This window comes from Cydia pomonella, chromosome 18, assembly GCF_033807575.1.
Source record: "Cydia pomonella isolate Wapato2018A chromosome 18, ilCydPomo1, whole genome shotgun sequence".
In the NCBI taxonomy this organism is placed as follows: domain Eukaryota; kingdom Metazoa; phylum Arthropoda; class Insecta; order Lepidoptera; family Tortricidae; genus Cydia; species Cydia pomonella.
The window spans coordinates 7,941,457-7,957,707 of NC_084720.1; the positions used below are offsets into that span (position 1 = coordinate 7,941,457).

A 16,251-nucleotide genomic window follows, 5' to 3' on the forward strand; every position below is an offset into this window, starting at 1 on the left:
TGACCTCTTAACCCAATCGGAAAACAGCTTAACTTAAGATGCTTACTGAGACAATGTCATAAGCGAACCGCAAGCACCAGTATCAGTTGATCTCTGATTGCGCTTAGTTGTTATGGATCTAGAGATACTTAACAATTGAAGTGATTGATGTAAGATGAGCTGTGCGAATTGTTGGCGGGATTCACAGTCACAAGTGACAAGTTTACGCGGTTATCACGCGTATCTGCGCACTCATCCGGTATGAGAGCGAGGCAGCGCTATGATCCCGTCTCGCTCCCACACCAGAACCGCGTCCAATGTCCAGCCAGACCGCCTGAAGGGTACACTTTGCCGACTTCGACGTTCACGTATGTATGAACACTATGAACTCCTTACAACTTATCATACTTTTTAGTAGTGTCTGTGTCTGACCAAAGTTTCGGTTTCTGTAGGTTTCAGCTAGGGAATGCAAAAACCGGAGGTTTTTCAAAACCGGTTTTTTCTTCGGTTTTACCACAAAAAAAACCGAAACCGGTTAAAACCGGTTTCGGTTTTTAGAATCAACAATTCTTAAATTCATCGCCATGGAATAAAGAAAAGATTGCTTCACGTGTAAAAACGAATGCTAGTATAATACGAGGGTTGCTACTTATATATCCGGAAACAAAAAAACAAACGTACACGGCTGAAAATGGTTTTATTGTTTTTCAAAGTATTCCCCTTGATGATCTATGCACTTTTGCATTCGTGTGAACCAATTTTTGAAGCACTTCTACCACTCCGCCTGAGGTACCTCCATAACGTGTTGTTTGAATGCGTCGACAGCATCTTCAGCGGTCGAAAATCGTTGACCGCGTAATTTATTTTTTATATTGGGAAATAAATAAAAATCATTGGGTGCCAAGTCAGGGCTGTACGGCGGATGACCCGTTAATTCCACATTTTGACCTTCCAAAAATAGAGTTGTTTCGCGTGACGTATGACAGCTGGCATTGTCATGATGAAGAATGATTCTTTGTCGCTGGTTAGTTTTACGAATTTGTTCAAATACTTCCGGTAAGCAAATGGTCGTGTACCAATCTGAATTAACCGTTTTACGGTTTTCTAGTGGCACTGTAGCTACATGGCCATTAATACCGAAGAAGCAGGCCACCATTTGTTTCAATGTACTTTTTGCACGAGTAACTTTCGTAGGGTTCGGCTCATTTTGAAACACCCATACCGTTGATTGTTGCTTCGTTTCGGGATCGCATGCAGATCCAGGATTCGTCACCTGTATAGATGTTATAAACGGCCTTTGAGTCACCACGGTTATATTTTTTTAACATTCTTATCTTTTTGCTCCTTAGTTAAGTTGTGCGGTATCCAACGCGAACAAATTTTTTTTACAGCTAAATGATCATGTAATATGCTATTAATGCTAGTCATAGAAATACCCAGAGTCATCTCTATCTCGCGGTACGTAACATGTCGGTCGTCCATTATAAGTTTTCGCACAGCCTCAATATTTTGTGGTACAACGACCGATTTCGGGCGACCTGCCTTAACTTCGTCCGTAAGCATACTACGTCCACGATTGAACTCACTAAACCAGTGATACACAGTAGTTTTAGATGGAGCTTCATCACCAAAAGTTGAAGTTAGTTGATCTATGCACTGTTGTTGCGTTAAACCACGCCGAAAATCATAATAAATCATAGCACGAATATTTTCACGAGTGAGTTCCATTCTTGCAGCGAGATGACATTTAAAACCCGTCAAAAACAAAACACTAGCGTTAATAAGAAAGAAAAAATATACCGGCCAGTACTTAAACAAGTTCAAATTTTACCATGGAGGTTAAATATACTATTTAAGAAGATTGTAATCCCGGTTTCCGGATATATAAATAGCAGCCCTCGTATATACACGATTTTATCACGAAATTAAAGACAGAATATCTGACTATTTTATTGTATTGTATGGGAATTGTCAAATGACTTAATGTTATTTGTAACTAGGAATAGGAACAAACCAATTATATTAAATTATTTTTTTGGTTTGTTGATCAAACTAACACAACACCACATTATTTGATTTGATGTCGATTCAACCGGTTTAGGACCGATTTACACCCTTATAATGAATAAAACATGCAACTTAGTTAAATAAATAAAAAACCGAATAAAACCGAAACCGGTTTTTTTCAAATTCTAAAAACCCGGTTTGGGTTTCCGTCAAAAAAACCGGTTTTAACCGGTTTTTTCGGTTTAGGTTAAAACCGGTTTGCATTCCCTAGTTTCAGCATAAAAAAACATATCTCGGCCTAATGGTTTTGGCCAAGAATTGTCCTTTCGGCTGCGACAGAGTTTTGAGTTGAGAATCACACTGCTCGCCGTCGCTGGGTCGTACATCCTTATTCTGGAACCTCCTAACCTAAGTAAGTGATGAACTTTGCGGTTTTGACTGCGGAATGAACTCCCCGATGACATTTCTCGGCTACTACACGTTCTAGTGTAGCGCTGACCGAGAGCAGAGTAAATACAGATATTTAAAGGACCGGCCACACCGCCACACGTATAGGTAATTATGTTGATTCAGGTGAGCCATGGCTACGTCTGTTTGTCGCAAAACTATTTCAATCTATGTTCGCTTGACACTATCTTTGTAAGTACCTACTAGAACTAAAATTATCAGCCTAATACTTGTCAGGTAATTGCATACAGTCGAAGACCTAAAAAATCTAGGCCGTACGATTGGGACCGTGCGAAGTGCGTGGTGGGGGTAAGTAAAGCGATCCCAGCGCATAAGGTGGTAAAAATTTGAACTAACTGCGGACAGCGTCTTTAACATTTCGTACAATTATATGTCTCGAAATGAAACTTTGATTTACGATTACTCCTGAAATATTCATTTAAATTGTATGGTGTAAGGGGCCATTGTAATCTGTATGAAATGCTTAATATAACTAACGTATTTATTTTGATGATTGTTAATAATGTATCCATGTAAATAGCTTTGTAAATGCCACATATTACGTAATCTTTTTCTAGAAGTTAAGAATGGATATAGTAAGTTATCCTTAAAATATAGACATTTCACATCGCGGACTTTTTTGTAGACCTATGAATGAGAAACAACTCCACCATACATTGTGTTGTTATAGCTCAAACGGATTAGGCAGCGTTTTCGATTAATGCTCCTAGCCGGCGTGATTTTTTCCGACAACATCGTTATATTTCAAACAATTTACACAAAACCTTAACAAGTTATATACTTAAGCCTTCCTCAAGAATCACTCTATTGATATATGAAAGTCGTATGAAAATCCGTTCAGTAGTTTTTAGTTTTGGAGTAGTTTTATAAGATGTAGTGAATTGACGTTTTGCCCTAGAATTGCGGACACTAGGTTGCGTGACAGTCGTGCACGCTCCCAATTTACTACATAATATTCAGGCCAATAATCACAGCAATAATGATTTAAAAAAATCATAGGTACTTTGAGATAGTTAAGTTCGCAGCGAACTACTAGATTTAATAAGTAAAAAAAAGTTAAGTACGTGCATTTATTAAGTATACCTATCATCTTGTGATCATATATATACCTATGTATATTGAGATTTGTACGCCCTTGAACTTTCTACTGTCGTCTGATGTGAATGTTTTACTGCTAGTAACGCGCCCAAAATGTCGCAACATCTTTATTTTGTCGTTCATCGTTATCTGTTACGTTGCCGTTTCAACTTTAACCCTTCTCGTTCATAATCATAAAGTAGAGTAACATGAAATTACATGAATTAAGTACTTTTTCATATAACATACTTATATGTATACTTGTGTAGCCGGTCAAAAAATTTTGTCAGTAGAAAAAGGCGCAAAATTCAAATTTTCTATGGGACGATAACCTTTCGTGCCTGCATTTTTTTATAATTTGCCGTTTTTTTATACGGAAACGGCTTGACAGACTGTATAGTTATGTGTGTATGTGTTACCTATGTGTATGTGATTTTTTTGCCATGCTGTCCAGTTCAGTTTTTAATATTTATTATTTCCGTTACCGGTATAGAATAAAGCAACTGCTTGCATAAACTACAATCAGATGCAGAGAGAGGTGACCCCCCTGAATAGACTAGTTGTATGCAGAGGGGGTCACCTCTCTCTGCAGCTGAATGTATATGTTTAAATGAATGTAATGCCAAGTTGTTCGATAGTACCTACCTACATTAAATGTGACGTTTTCAACCAAAAGGTCCCACATTGTCGGTTGTTAATATGGTTGATTTCAAATTGAAGCTATATGGAAATAGCGCCCTATTGACAACTGCCAATAAGTACCCTTTTGGTTGAAAATGACATAAATATCAAACCTTCACGTTCCCTGCTTTATCATGACGGTAAATCGTGCCCGTCTACGGTAAATAAAAGTGTCTATTGGAGATCTGATTCAATGTTACCTAGCGCAACGCGCAATACTTAAATTGTAAATTGTAAAAAAAAAAAATACGTACCTACTTACATAGTTATTGACCTGCAATTAGTTTAGTTAAAATGATAAGGATAACCAAGCAGTTTTTATTTCAGTCTCAATAGTATGCAATATTGAATATAGGTGTACCTATACATATACATAGTTTATATGGTTAATTTTCTTTACATCAATTAATTTAAGAAAGATGACGACCACAAAACATTAACAGAGGTAGGCACATTAACCTGGTACGTATTTAGACACGAAAATGCTGACTGTACATGTTTGTACAGTCAGCATTTTTTGCAATTTATCCTAGATTCCAAAATTAAACTTATTTTCCAATGGCTGTCACGGTTGTTATGTTATGACTGGTGCACGTCGAGTCAGACCAAGCTCTGTTGGCAGCGATTTAATAGTCCAGCCAGTGCAAGTGTTAAGTAAACGTGATCATTTCATAGAAGTTTGACGTGTGTGTGTGTGTGTGTGTGTGTGTGTGTGTGTGTGTGTGTGTGTGTGTGTGTGTGTGTGTGTGTGTTGTTTGTGTGTGTGACTTGCACTGTCTAGGCTGTCAAAATCGCTGCCAACTTATCTTGGCCTGACTACTCCTGTGTGGTTCAATATAAGTACAATGCTCCCGCTCTGACGCCCTAACGAAAAAAACGAAATCAATTTTTTTTATCGCTCGACTCTTCAAGAGCGTCAGAGGCAGATAACGAAATTTAGATTTTAGTTTTTCGCTCCTGCCTGCTGCTTGGGCCTTTGCAGAGAAACGAATTAATGGGTTGTGTGTGTGTGTGTGTGTGTTGTTGATATTACCTACCGTAAAATGTAAGCCTCATTGACGTCCATTCGTGTAATTAAGGGGTTTTGTACTAGTATTTAGCAGTGATTAATTTAATCACAGGTACACGCATGACACGCACTGAACAACTTGCATGTCAGTAATTTGAAGAAACAATCAATTTCCTGAATATTACATTATGACGCTAAGTTTTAATGGTATTTCATCATCATCATAATGTATAAAAGAGGAACATGAGCTTAGGTGAAGAGACCTTAAAAAAATGTATACGTCGTCGTTGAATGGATTTTACTGTTTGTTTTTCAATCTTCAATCGTGTCAAGCAGCCAAACAGTTGGCTTTTTACAGTTTTTACTTATAATTGTCTCAAAAATTTTAGTGGTCTGCACTATTCTCTTGATATTGTATTGTATATAATACGGTCAGTTGGTGTCGGCACCATTAAACAATTCAAGCCGCGTCGAGTGCCAGATTTAGGCAAATTTAGACTATGTAATGTACACCCAAACATGCATGACGACTGATAGTGAGCATCTGACTTATAGTATGGATACTTACCAAGTTAACCTTCCTACCCAACTAAGATAAAAGTGATTGTGTATTTACGACATTTTGTTTTTAAGGCGACAAATAGGATTGACTAGGTATCGCAAGTCATATAGATACCCGTTTTATCAAATCAATTTATTGCCGAATTTACAAGGATTTAGATCAACAAGTGTCAATAATTTTTTATCTGATCTACATACGTCACTGTAAACTAAATTACGAAGTACTAACAGTACCTCTAGTGTAAATAAATTCGATTTTGAAACGTGACGTACGCGTTTGCGTTTAGTCTCATTTTGTATTGGATTTAGAAAGAGCGCGCCAAGCGGGACGTTTTGGAAACTCAAAATCCTATACAAAATGAGACTTAACGCAAACGCGTTCTTCACGTTATGATGTCGATAAAATTTACACTAGGGGTACTGGTAGCAAACACTTTTAACGCATGAGGTGCTTAAGTAAATTGGGGTGTTGAACTGTTGATCTTGGTTGGGTGTAGTTAGGTACGAGTATATACCGCCATTTTTGGGCCCAAGCCAACCTCACCTGTAAGTCGGTACCTGCTGCACAGTAGGTATAACAGACACGGCTCTTGGTAACGGCTTTCCTATCGGTAGTCTCTGTCGCTTCCATGAAAAACAAAAATAACTGCAATTTAATCTAAAATATTCAAAATAAACGACGCTGAACTCCGAAGCAGTGATGGCTGAGGGCGCAGCTGTGATGAACGCTGAGGGATCATATATAATTTTATTTTTATAATTTATTACATTTCACAGATGAGAAAAAAGTATATGAGTCACTGACAATGTCAAAACTGACATACGCTATCGAGAACGTAATTTACTTTCTATACATCTCGCTCGCACTTATATGCGAGTACGAGTACGAGCGTGATGCATCAGTGCCGAAATGGTGGTAACCACATAGGTACTAAGTACTTTACTACTACTACAGCTACTTAAACTTTTTCGAAACAAGAAGCTGGACAAAGGATTCGAATCAAATTCGAATACAGTGGTACAGTCAGCGTCAAATACTTTGTAGCAACCAAAGTAGTCAAATAGTTCGTTACACCATATATTTAGTATGGTGTACCGAACTATTTGGCCACTTTGACTGCTACAAAGTATTTGACGCTGACTGTACAGTGAGTTTTTTTGAACGGCGGAGTGCAAAGAATATGTTTTGAGGGATCTTACCGGAGCTAATAGATCAAATACCTAATGCAGATTTAACTAAAAAAAAACATTTATATTTGTTTTTTCTTAATATGTACTTAGGAATTTTTAAAACTATCCATGCACGTACTTGTGCCTACCTATCATCTGCAATAAAAATTTAATTTTAGTTAATAAAAACGGTAATAAATTCATTTTATCAGTTGCGATTGTAAACTAATTTGGTAAGAAACATATAAATTGCGACAGACCGTGACAAGCCGGTATCAGTTTGATCAAAATTGAGCTGTAAGTATATTGTACTTAGTTGTATCCGTTAAGTAATTGGCTGAGCATAGGGTAAAAATTCTGTCGTGAGATGAGTCCGGATGTTCTCCTCTATAGGTCGCATTCTTCAATCAATTTTTTGTGAAATTTTGTGCGTCAGTTCCAAAATTATATAGTTTTTTTTTTCGATTCAATTTTGAAAATTGGTCAAAATGGCCGAGCCATGGGGGTTCGCCAGGTCTACAGCTCACAGAGCTACTAGTTGATATTTATTTTAGTTAATATTTATATATATATTTAATGAGTCAAAGAAAATCAAACATCTCTCTATTTTTTTACAAACCAAACAATCTACATGATTAATTTTTTGTCAAGGCAATCCTCTTGCCATCTCGTCTTGCTTCTAGGCGAACCTAAAAGTAAATGGGAACTCCTGTCCCAAAGCATTCCAAAGGTACGGAGAACCCTCATTCAAGACACACTTCGTGCTTCCCATAAAAACTCCTAGTGTTTCCTGGACTCAGTTAAGTCTGCTAAAAGAACGACCCTTATGAACTAAGATGATGACCTAGACTCAAACTTTAAACCCACATCAATCAATTCAGGAGACAATTATTTAATTAAGAGCATGTTCCGAAATAAGTGCAGTGCTGACGATCGATGTTGTATTGAGTTAGATATTGTGTCCGTTAAGGAAGGATTTCTCCGTTTGGAATTTTTTGACAATTGTTAGTAATTATTTGCGTTCAAAATTATATGTGTCTAGTTCTATCAGTATCGTTTTTAGTGATTTGGTCAAAGTTACATTATACAGATTAAATCTCTTTCTAGAATCAAGATGAAATTCGCCATCATATTCGTTGCCATCGTGGCCGTAGCCTGCGCAGGGCTACAAAAGCCCTTGGACTCCAACATGGCAGAGTTGGAAGCCATCGTTGCCGCCATCCAGAGCCCCAGCACCGACCCCGCCACCGCCGCGCTGCTCGAACAGCAACTGGCTGATCTGCTGGCTGAATTCTTCCCCCAGCCTGAACCTATCTTCGTTGAAGAGCCGTCTCCGGTCCATGTTGGGCTCCCTATCCTCGACTTCCCTCTTCCTGATGGCGGCGCCGTGAGCCCCGTGCAGCCTGAAGCCCCGGCTCTCGTGCCCGCTCCTATCGTCAACCCCACTCCCGCCGCCGTCGCTGAGGCCGCCGCTCCCTTAGTTCAGATCATCCTGAACATCAACCAAGCCAGCTCGGGCGCCGCGCCCGTGGCCCCCGCTCCTGTCGAGACCCCCGTCATCGACGTCCAGCCCGTACAGGTCGTCGACGAGGCTGTGAACGAGGAGACCTTCGTGCCCACCCCCGTGGTGGTCGTGGACTCCGCCCCCGAGCCCGTGCAGGTTGTGGACGTGGTCCCCGCGCCCGCGCCCGAGGTAGAGCCCATTCAGATCGGCAGCCCCATTATTCCCATCCCTGTCGTCAACATCCCCATCGACCTCAACTAAATAATCAAACTGTACAATACTGGATTTGAAGATGATTTCTTCGCTTTAATATCTAGCGATTGCAGCTGGGTTTTGGTAAGACGCACAACTTCGGATTAGCTTACTTAAAATCAGTGACAGAAATATTTATATAATTAATGATTCTTTTATTTCCTACGAACTCCCTCTCTACATTTCAGAATAGGAACCTATTCAACGTCAATTAATGATTATACCTATCATTTAGTAAGTCGTTTCACGAAAGTTGGCGCAGATTTTCTATGAAAATGTAGATAGTTTAGTATAAATCTAGCATCCTCTTATGAATTTACTTATATTTAAGAGGGTTTCTTGAAACGTGGCAAATGTACGCTAGAAATGTTTACTGAATAAAGAACCGCTTAACACGAGTGGAATTAATTAAATTACAATGTCATTCGACGTCCGCAGATATATACGAAGGCGGTATTTACTCTCGATAGTACCTATATAGATGATTTTTCAAAATGAGCTGCTGAAGCCCCTCCCTCCCTGAGCTCCCTCATGGGCCTAATTCGATTCGAGAAATTGACTGAAAGTGGACAAGTTGAATTGGCCCCAGGTTACACCGTATAATTGTAGGTCCCTATGGTCGAGTTCACATACATCTTTACAAGCCAGCTTTCCAATAATATACACAACATTACACGACCTTTTTGCCAGTGTCTTGGAGTAGTGTACAAATATTTCTCATGCTCTGAAAGTGAGTCGTTATTATAATAACCGGCCAAGAGCATGTCGGGCCACGCTCAGTGTAGGGTTCCGTAGTTACTCTTCCTTCACAATAAGCTAAACTGGAGCTTAAAGTATAGTAAATTGTTAACCAAGGGATGAAACGGTACCTTTCACCCGAGTTAAACAAATAGGCAAATTTGCATAATCAGTACCTAATTAAAGTAAGTCTTTTTACTATGAAGGGAAAACTTTTTGCGATAACTCAAAAACAGCTAAACTGATCATGTCCGCTATAGTTTTCATTTAATGTCTTTCTTAAGCTCTACTTCCACGATTTTTTTCATATTTTTTGGACCTATGGTTCAAAAGTTAGAGGGGGGGGGACACATTTTTTTTTTGTTCCGGAGCGATTATCTCCGAATATATTCACTTTATCAAAAAATGTTTCTTGAAAACCCCTATTAGTTTTGAAAGACCTTTCCAACGATACCCCACACTCTAGGGCTGAAGCGAAAAAAAAAATTCACCCCCACTTTACGTGTAGGGGAGGTACCCTAAAAAAAATTTAATTTTTAGATTTTATTGTACGACTTTGTCGGCTTTATTGATTTATATATCCATGCCAAATTTCAGCTTTCTAGCACTAACGACCACGGAGCAAAGCCTCGGACAGACAGACAGACAGACAGACAGACAGACAGACAGACAGACAGACAGACAGACAGACGGACATGGCGAAACTATAAGGGTTCCGTTTTATGCCATTTGGCTACGGAACCCTAAAAAGTGTGCAGAAAATGATACGATTTTTTCTGCTCTAGAGTACTGTACTTTCTAAGTTCGTTTTTTTATCATTCAGTACCCCTAGTGTAAATAAATTCGATTTTGAAACGTGACGTACGCGTTTGCGTTTAGTCTCATTTTGTATTGGATTTAGAAAGAGCGCGCCAAGCGGAACGTTTTGGAAACTCAAAATCCTATACAAAATGAGACTTAACGCAAACGCGTTCGGCCCGTTAAGATGTCGATAAAATTTACACTAGGGGTACAGTAATTAAAATTTTGGTTTTAAATGCATTTGTTGTACAATTCCCCAAAAAAAAAATTAACTCCCCATTCCATAAATAACGATATAATTAACTAAATAGTTAATTGAAACTACCCTCAAGAAATACTACTAGTGTTTTTAAATGCATATGCATTTTACTTTCCTCGTATTCGAAATGAAAAGTAGAGTGTTTCACTCGCGTGAAACGCACCATTTCAGTCTCGGACTATTGGCGCTCTCACTGCATTCGAGCGTAAAACTACCTCGACAGAATTGGGTGCCTTTCATCCCTTGGTTAACAATCTGATATTATAAGCTCGACCGTACTTAAAATGACCAATAAGCTAACTCTACAAAGACTTTGCAATGACAAAGTGTGAAAATGTTAACACTTTTTTACGTCGAAGTCGATGCAAAGTTAGAATAGAATAGAATTATTTTTATTCGTAAACACAAACAAAAGAAATTACATAATAAAAAAAAAAAACAAAGTATAAAGTGCCACGAAATGGCCTCATTTCAGCATGTTGCTGGCTGATGCTTCCAGGGCTGATCTTCCGATGAAACCATGTAGTTAGCTTGTGTGGTCTCCAATCTCCAACTACGAGGATAGAGAACCATTCATTGCTAACCATAGGTAGATAGATACTATAATAATGTAGTATGCAATTAAATTATGTTGATACTTTACCTATGAAGAAACAGTATCGTCAGAAAATACATTCATGCAGTTATGATAACACGTTACAGAGCATCTGTCAGATGAGTTGCAGCGATAACCTCCGCACTCCGAGACTATTCCTAGCTAGTAACTTGGATACTGCTTACGTCAGTCTCCTTGATCATCTATGGAAAATGAATATGAATTACCGGATGTGAACTGCCGGGTCGATGGGGAAAATCAGTATCAGTAAATGTAGATAGATAGATAGATAGATTTTATTTGGTATTAATCATACACTGTCACATTAGGTACAATTTAGGCACAATTAATTTCAAAATTATTATAAATTAAAATACAATGTCAACTAATTATTCCAATTCACGTAAATATTAATGATAACGATTTTAAAATTCTAATGCATTAGGAAAATAATAAAATATAATTCAAATTAACTATTTACAATTAGGCACAATATAAATAATCACAATTACATTAGAATAAAAACATTTATCAGAATAAACTATAAAAGAACATGTTTGATATGGTAACGGGGATTTGGACGGAATTCATTCATCCAGGAACTCATTTACCGAATAGTAGGCCTTCATTATGCAATAATTCTTAAGTTTAGAAACAAAAGCAGAATCTGGGTCAACGGTTCTGATTGGCTCGGGTATTTTATTATAAATCTTAGCACCCATTACACCAAGAGACTTACCAGTTTTTATAAGCCTATGTGCAGGGACAGCCAGCGCCGGCTTTTTCCTTGCGGAATTTACCTTTGCCACAGGGAACTCATGCGGGTTTCTCCTCACATACTTGCCGACCTCGAAAACATAGAGAGAAGGGACTGTCAATATGCCAAGTTTAATAAAAAGCTGTTTGGCTGGCTCATCCGTTGGAACACCACATATAAGACGGACAGCTTTCGGCTGCTAGGCCCCACAGGTCTATTCCACTACTCAAGTGAGTATGAAAGTAAGCGTAGTATGCCGTCATAAGGTTCTGCAGCGAAAGTGTACGTTTTAAGCGTGACAAAGCGTAGTGGGCAGAGTTTAGTTTCGCACATAACGCGTCAATATGCTCACCCCACTGCACACCCCTATCAAAAGTAAAACCGACGTAACGAGCATGATTTACAGGTTCGATCTGGTTGCCATTAACTTCAACATCTAAATTTGATTGCGCCCTTATACCGAGTGTAAAGTGAACTAGGTTTGTTTTGGCCACATTCACTTGCATCCCGTTACTCTCAAACCAGTGCAGCAGCTTAGAAATAACGTCCTTAGTGTTAGACTGCAGTTCCTCATGATTGCAGCCGTGAACGATTGTGCCGTCATCCGCATGAATTCCATCAACATTCCCCCGAATTCATTGCGCCGAAAAGAAAATATAGGGGTATATTTAGTCTTTTTAAATTTTTCGGATGCCTCTACTGCAGCACCGGCCTTTGTGGATGTTCCGTGGAGATGAAACGAGGGCAGCATTCCACACAAGCAAAGCAGATGGCCCATCTACCACGGAATTAGTGACATTCCGTTCCATCTGACCGGTATCTTGTTAACGTCCCTAAGAATTCCAGGCGGCTCAAGTAGAGCAGGCATATAAACGTCGGCAAGAGACTGGCGGAGGACGTCGTTGAGTGCGGAAAAGCGGCCGGCACTCGTTTGGCAGGAGAGCCCACGGCTTCCGAGCACATCGACATCAGTGCCGCAGTATGCAGTATATTACATTAAAATTATACATAATACGCAATAATAATAAAAAAAGAAAATTATGAATAATTAGGTAAAACTGAATTTTATACTTAGGTACATATCACATTCAATTAGCCTAGGGACGTCTGATCAAAGCATATTTGAGCGGTTTTTTTTGCCTTTTTGTGTTATTTCTAGTCGCGAGCCCTTTTCATCCTTATAGGATAAAAAAAGTGTACCAAAATTTCCATATATTCTTCACACTTTCCTTTTTGTTACCTCCATACAAAGTATATGGGGAAATGGTAACACAATAGGAAAATAACCCTAAGACTTTTTTATCCCATTAGGAACGAAAGAACTCATGATTCTTAGTAGAAAAAAAACACAAAATTTATGAATAAATACAATATTAATGAAAGTTGCATTATTTTTAAGAAACGCTCATTTAAGTTATGCTGTACTTTTATCTCGCACTTAGAATGTGCACCGTCATACAGGAAATATGACAGGAAATGATGCCAGGTTATACGACTCAAAAATATTTATAGCTGAAGATAATTCATATTATATCCAATTTATGGCAAAGTGATAAAAATATACTACGTCACATCAATATGCTATTAATAATGTATGTTTGACTGTTTGTACACAAAATTTAGAAGGTTCACCTATCTATCGCCATAGTTATTAACCATAATGATTATAAAAAAAGAAAAAAAAAAATACAACAAAACTACACTAGACACGTAGCGTTAGGATACCACATCATATACATACTCGTATAATCATAATCCATCCAACCACTATAGGCCTTTTCATACAAACGTAGTCCTTTATTTTTCTCTCTGGATATTAATATTATTAAAATATTTTGATACAGTTTGTTGTATAAATATCAACCACAGCTATGCCCCTATGTTTTTTTTCGAATTTTTAGTTATTATAAAAGATAGGAGCATTTAAAAAATTGTGTGAAATTTGTTTTGCGGTCCTAAGTTTTACACAAAAAAATTAAATTTTTTTTTAAACATTATGTAAAAACATTTTCTACAATGTCAGTATCCCGAGAGGAAAATGGGGACTACGTTTGTATGGAGAAGCAGTCGTGGCTTACCTTCTGAACTCGTACCTGAGGTGTTGGAAAGAAGTAATTATGGTTAGTTACGGCCTAGTTTCAGGGCTTGGCTGCATGACGGTGATTTGTATTATGTTAAGGAAGTAAAATTTTAACTTAACTTTTATGATAAGTAATAAACTACTCTTAGTTCCAAAACTCAGCGACCAGGAAATCCCCGCGCAACTTGAAAGTGGGAGACGGGGGAGACCTATTAGGTTCTAGTTTCTATACCAACATTACCAACGCAGGGCATCATGCTCCTGCAGGCACACGCCTGGGGATTTCCTTTCTCAGGTCCTAATAATTTTCATTTCAACTAAAATGTAACAAAAAGGAAGTTTCAGTGTCCTGACCTAGATATTAGGCTAATATCTAGGTCAGGACACTGAAACTTCCTTTTTGTTACATTTTAGTTGAAATGAAATTTTCAGGCGTACTTACATTTCAGAAGTTAGTCAACGTGGAAGTAGTTAGTCAACTTCTGTCACTTTGGCGAATAGAATAGAGACCCGGTTACAAAAAAATAATTTCACTGATCATGTTTATTTATTTGCAACCTTAATAGTTTTCTGTTTGTTAAGCTTATGGGACGATTTTATTTATGTAATCAAATCAAGCAAAACGGCAAGCAAAGAACTGTCGCATAAACTATACTTATCACCCGATATTTTTAATAGTAATACATATCAAATAAACAAGATTAATGAGAAGCCGATTAATTAATCCAGAACTTAAACTCTGATATTATGTACATTCATGAATACCCAAGATAATCAATACTTAAGGCAACAATGTCATATGTGCCCACAAACGCCAATGTTACTTGTGACGTATTATCTTCAGAGTGTGATGTACTTAATCTAAATATATAAGTCTTTTTTTGTGGACAATGTGGGCATATGCTTCTTTGTTGGAGCACGCGACAGGTGAGATATTGTAATCAAATTTTAAAATAGGTAATTTTAAAAAAAAGTGATTAGATAGATACTTTTGGTTTGCAATTAAATTTTAAGTGTGCTTTCTAATAGTTAAACTTAATAAGTTATGTTAGTACATAAATACCTCCTATGGAGTCATAGGAACGTATATATAAGTAGCGATTTTTGCTTATCAAGCGGTATGTCCAGAAATTAAAAATTGAAGTAAATAGACTGAAAGGTAGATTCATATCTAATCTAAAACAAAATAAACATAATTTCCCGTAGTTACAGGTTAAATGGGCATTCGTTTCGATGTCCTAATTATTTTCTTACACTATAGCACTTGTTCTTGTTTTTCCCAATGCAGAGTTTGTATTTCTTTAACATATTTTAAAATGTGTTAAATTTCAGATATAATCAGAAACCATGAAACTCCTTCTGACTGTTGTGGCCCTCGCGGCCTTCGCCCACGGCGCTCCCACCTCCTCCCAGACCATGGAGATCGGCGCCAACGGCGTGTCTGGCAGCGTCCTGAACATCCCCCTCGTCGAGATCATCGTCAACATGATCAAAAACGAAGCCGCTGTAGTCCCCGGGACTGTCAACGAGCCTGTTCTTGAAGCCGAGCCCGTCTTAGTTGTGGATGAAGCTCAACTCCCCACGCCTGTGATCGTCGTGGACCAGCCCGAGGTTAATCCCATTGACGTTATCTCTGTCAACCCTATGCCCGCGCCAGCGCCTGTTGAGGAAAACCCGATTCCTGAGCCTGTTGTACTGCCTGCACCTGCCCCCGCTGAGGTAGTGCCTGGGCCTGTTGTGCCTGAGCCTGTTGTACTCCCTGAGCCTGCCCCCGCTGAGGTAGTGCCTGAGCCTGTCGTACTCCCTGAGCCTGCCCCAGCTGAGGTAGTGCCTAATCCTACCCCAGTGGAAGTCGCGCCTACGCCCGCCGAGGTCGTCGAGGTCCCAGCCCCTGATGCCGGGGCCGCTGAAGGCAGCAGCCAGATCATCAATGTGATGCTGAACTTCATCTTCGGCGCGAGCGGCTCTCTGTCCTCGGTCGAGGTGCCTGCTAACATCATCCCCCAGGTGATTGGCGCTCCCCGTGTCTAATGTTTAAACTATAATTAGTTTATATCGCATTTATGATGAAAATAATTAAATAATAAAAATAAACTCTTTTTCTGAGCTCAGTTGTTTTTAATTGCGACCTTACCTACTTATATCTAGTTCTAACATGTAAATTTTAACCTACTGATATAAGTACTTACGGAATGATGTAGTAAACAGAATAAAAAAAGCGGCCAAGTGCGAGTCGGACTCGCGCATGAAGGGTTCCGTACCATTTATAACGTATTAAAAAAAATCTATTTACTAGATCTCGTTCCACATTTT

The 16,251-nt window shown here is 38.6% G+C and overlaps 1 protein-coding gene across 1 annotated transcript; it reads left to right on the plus strand.

Annotated features, from left to right (window-relative positions):
- Positions 1 to 225: 225 nt before the first annotated feature.
- Positions 226 to 16,045, plus strand: LOC133527894 (calphotin-like). Its single transcript, XM_061865088.1, has 3 exons — positions 226 to 347; positions 8,060 to 8,714; positions 15,277 to 16,045. The coding sequence occupies exons 1-3, from the start codon at positions 241 to 243 to the stop codon at positions 15,967 to 15,969; spliced, it is 1,455 nt and encodes a 484-aa protein (XP_061721072.1). The 5' UTR covers positions 226 to 240; the 3' UTR covers positions 15,970 to 16,045.
- Positions 16,046 to 16,251: the final 206 nt, after the last annotated feature.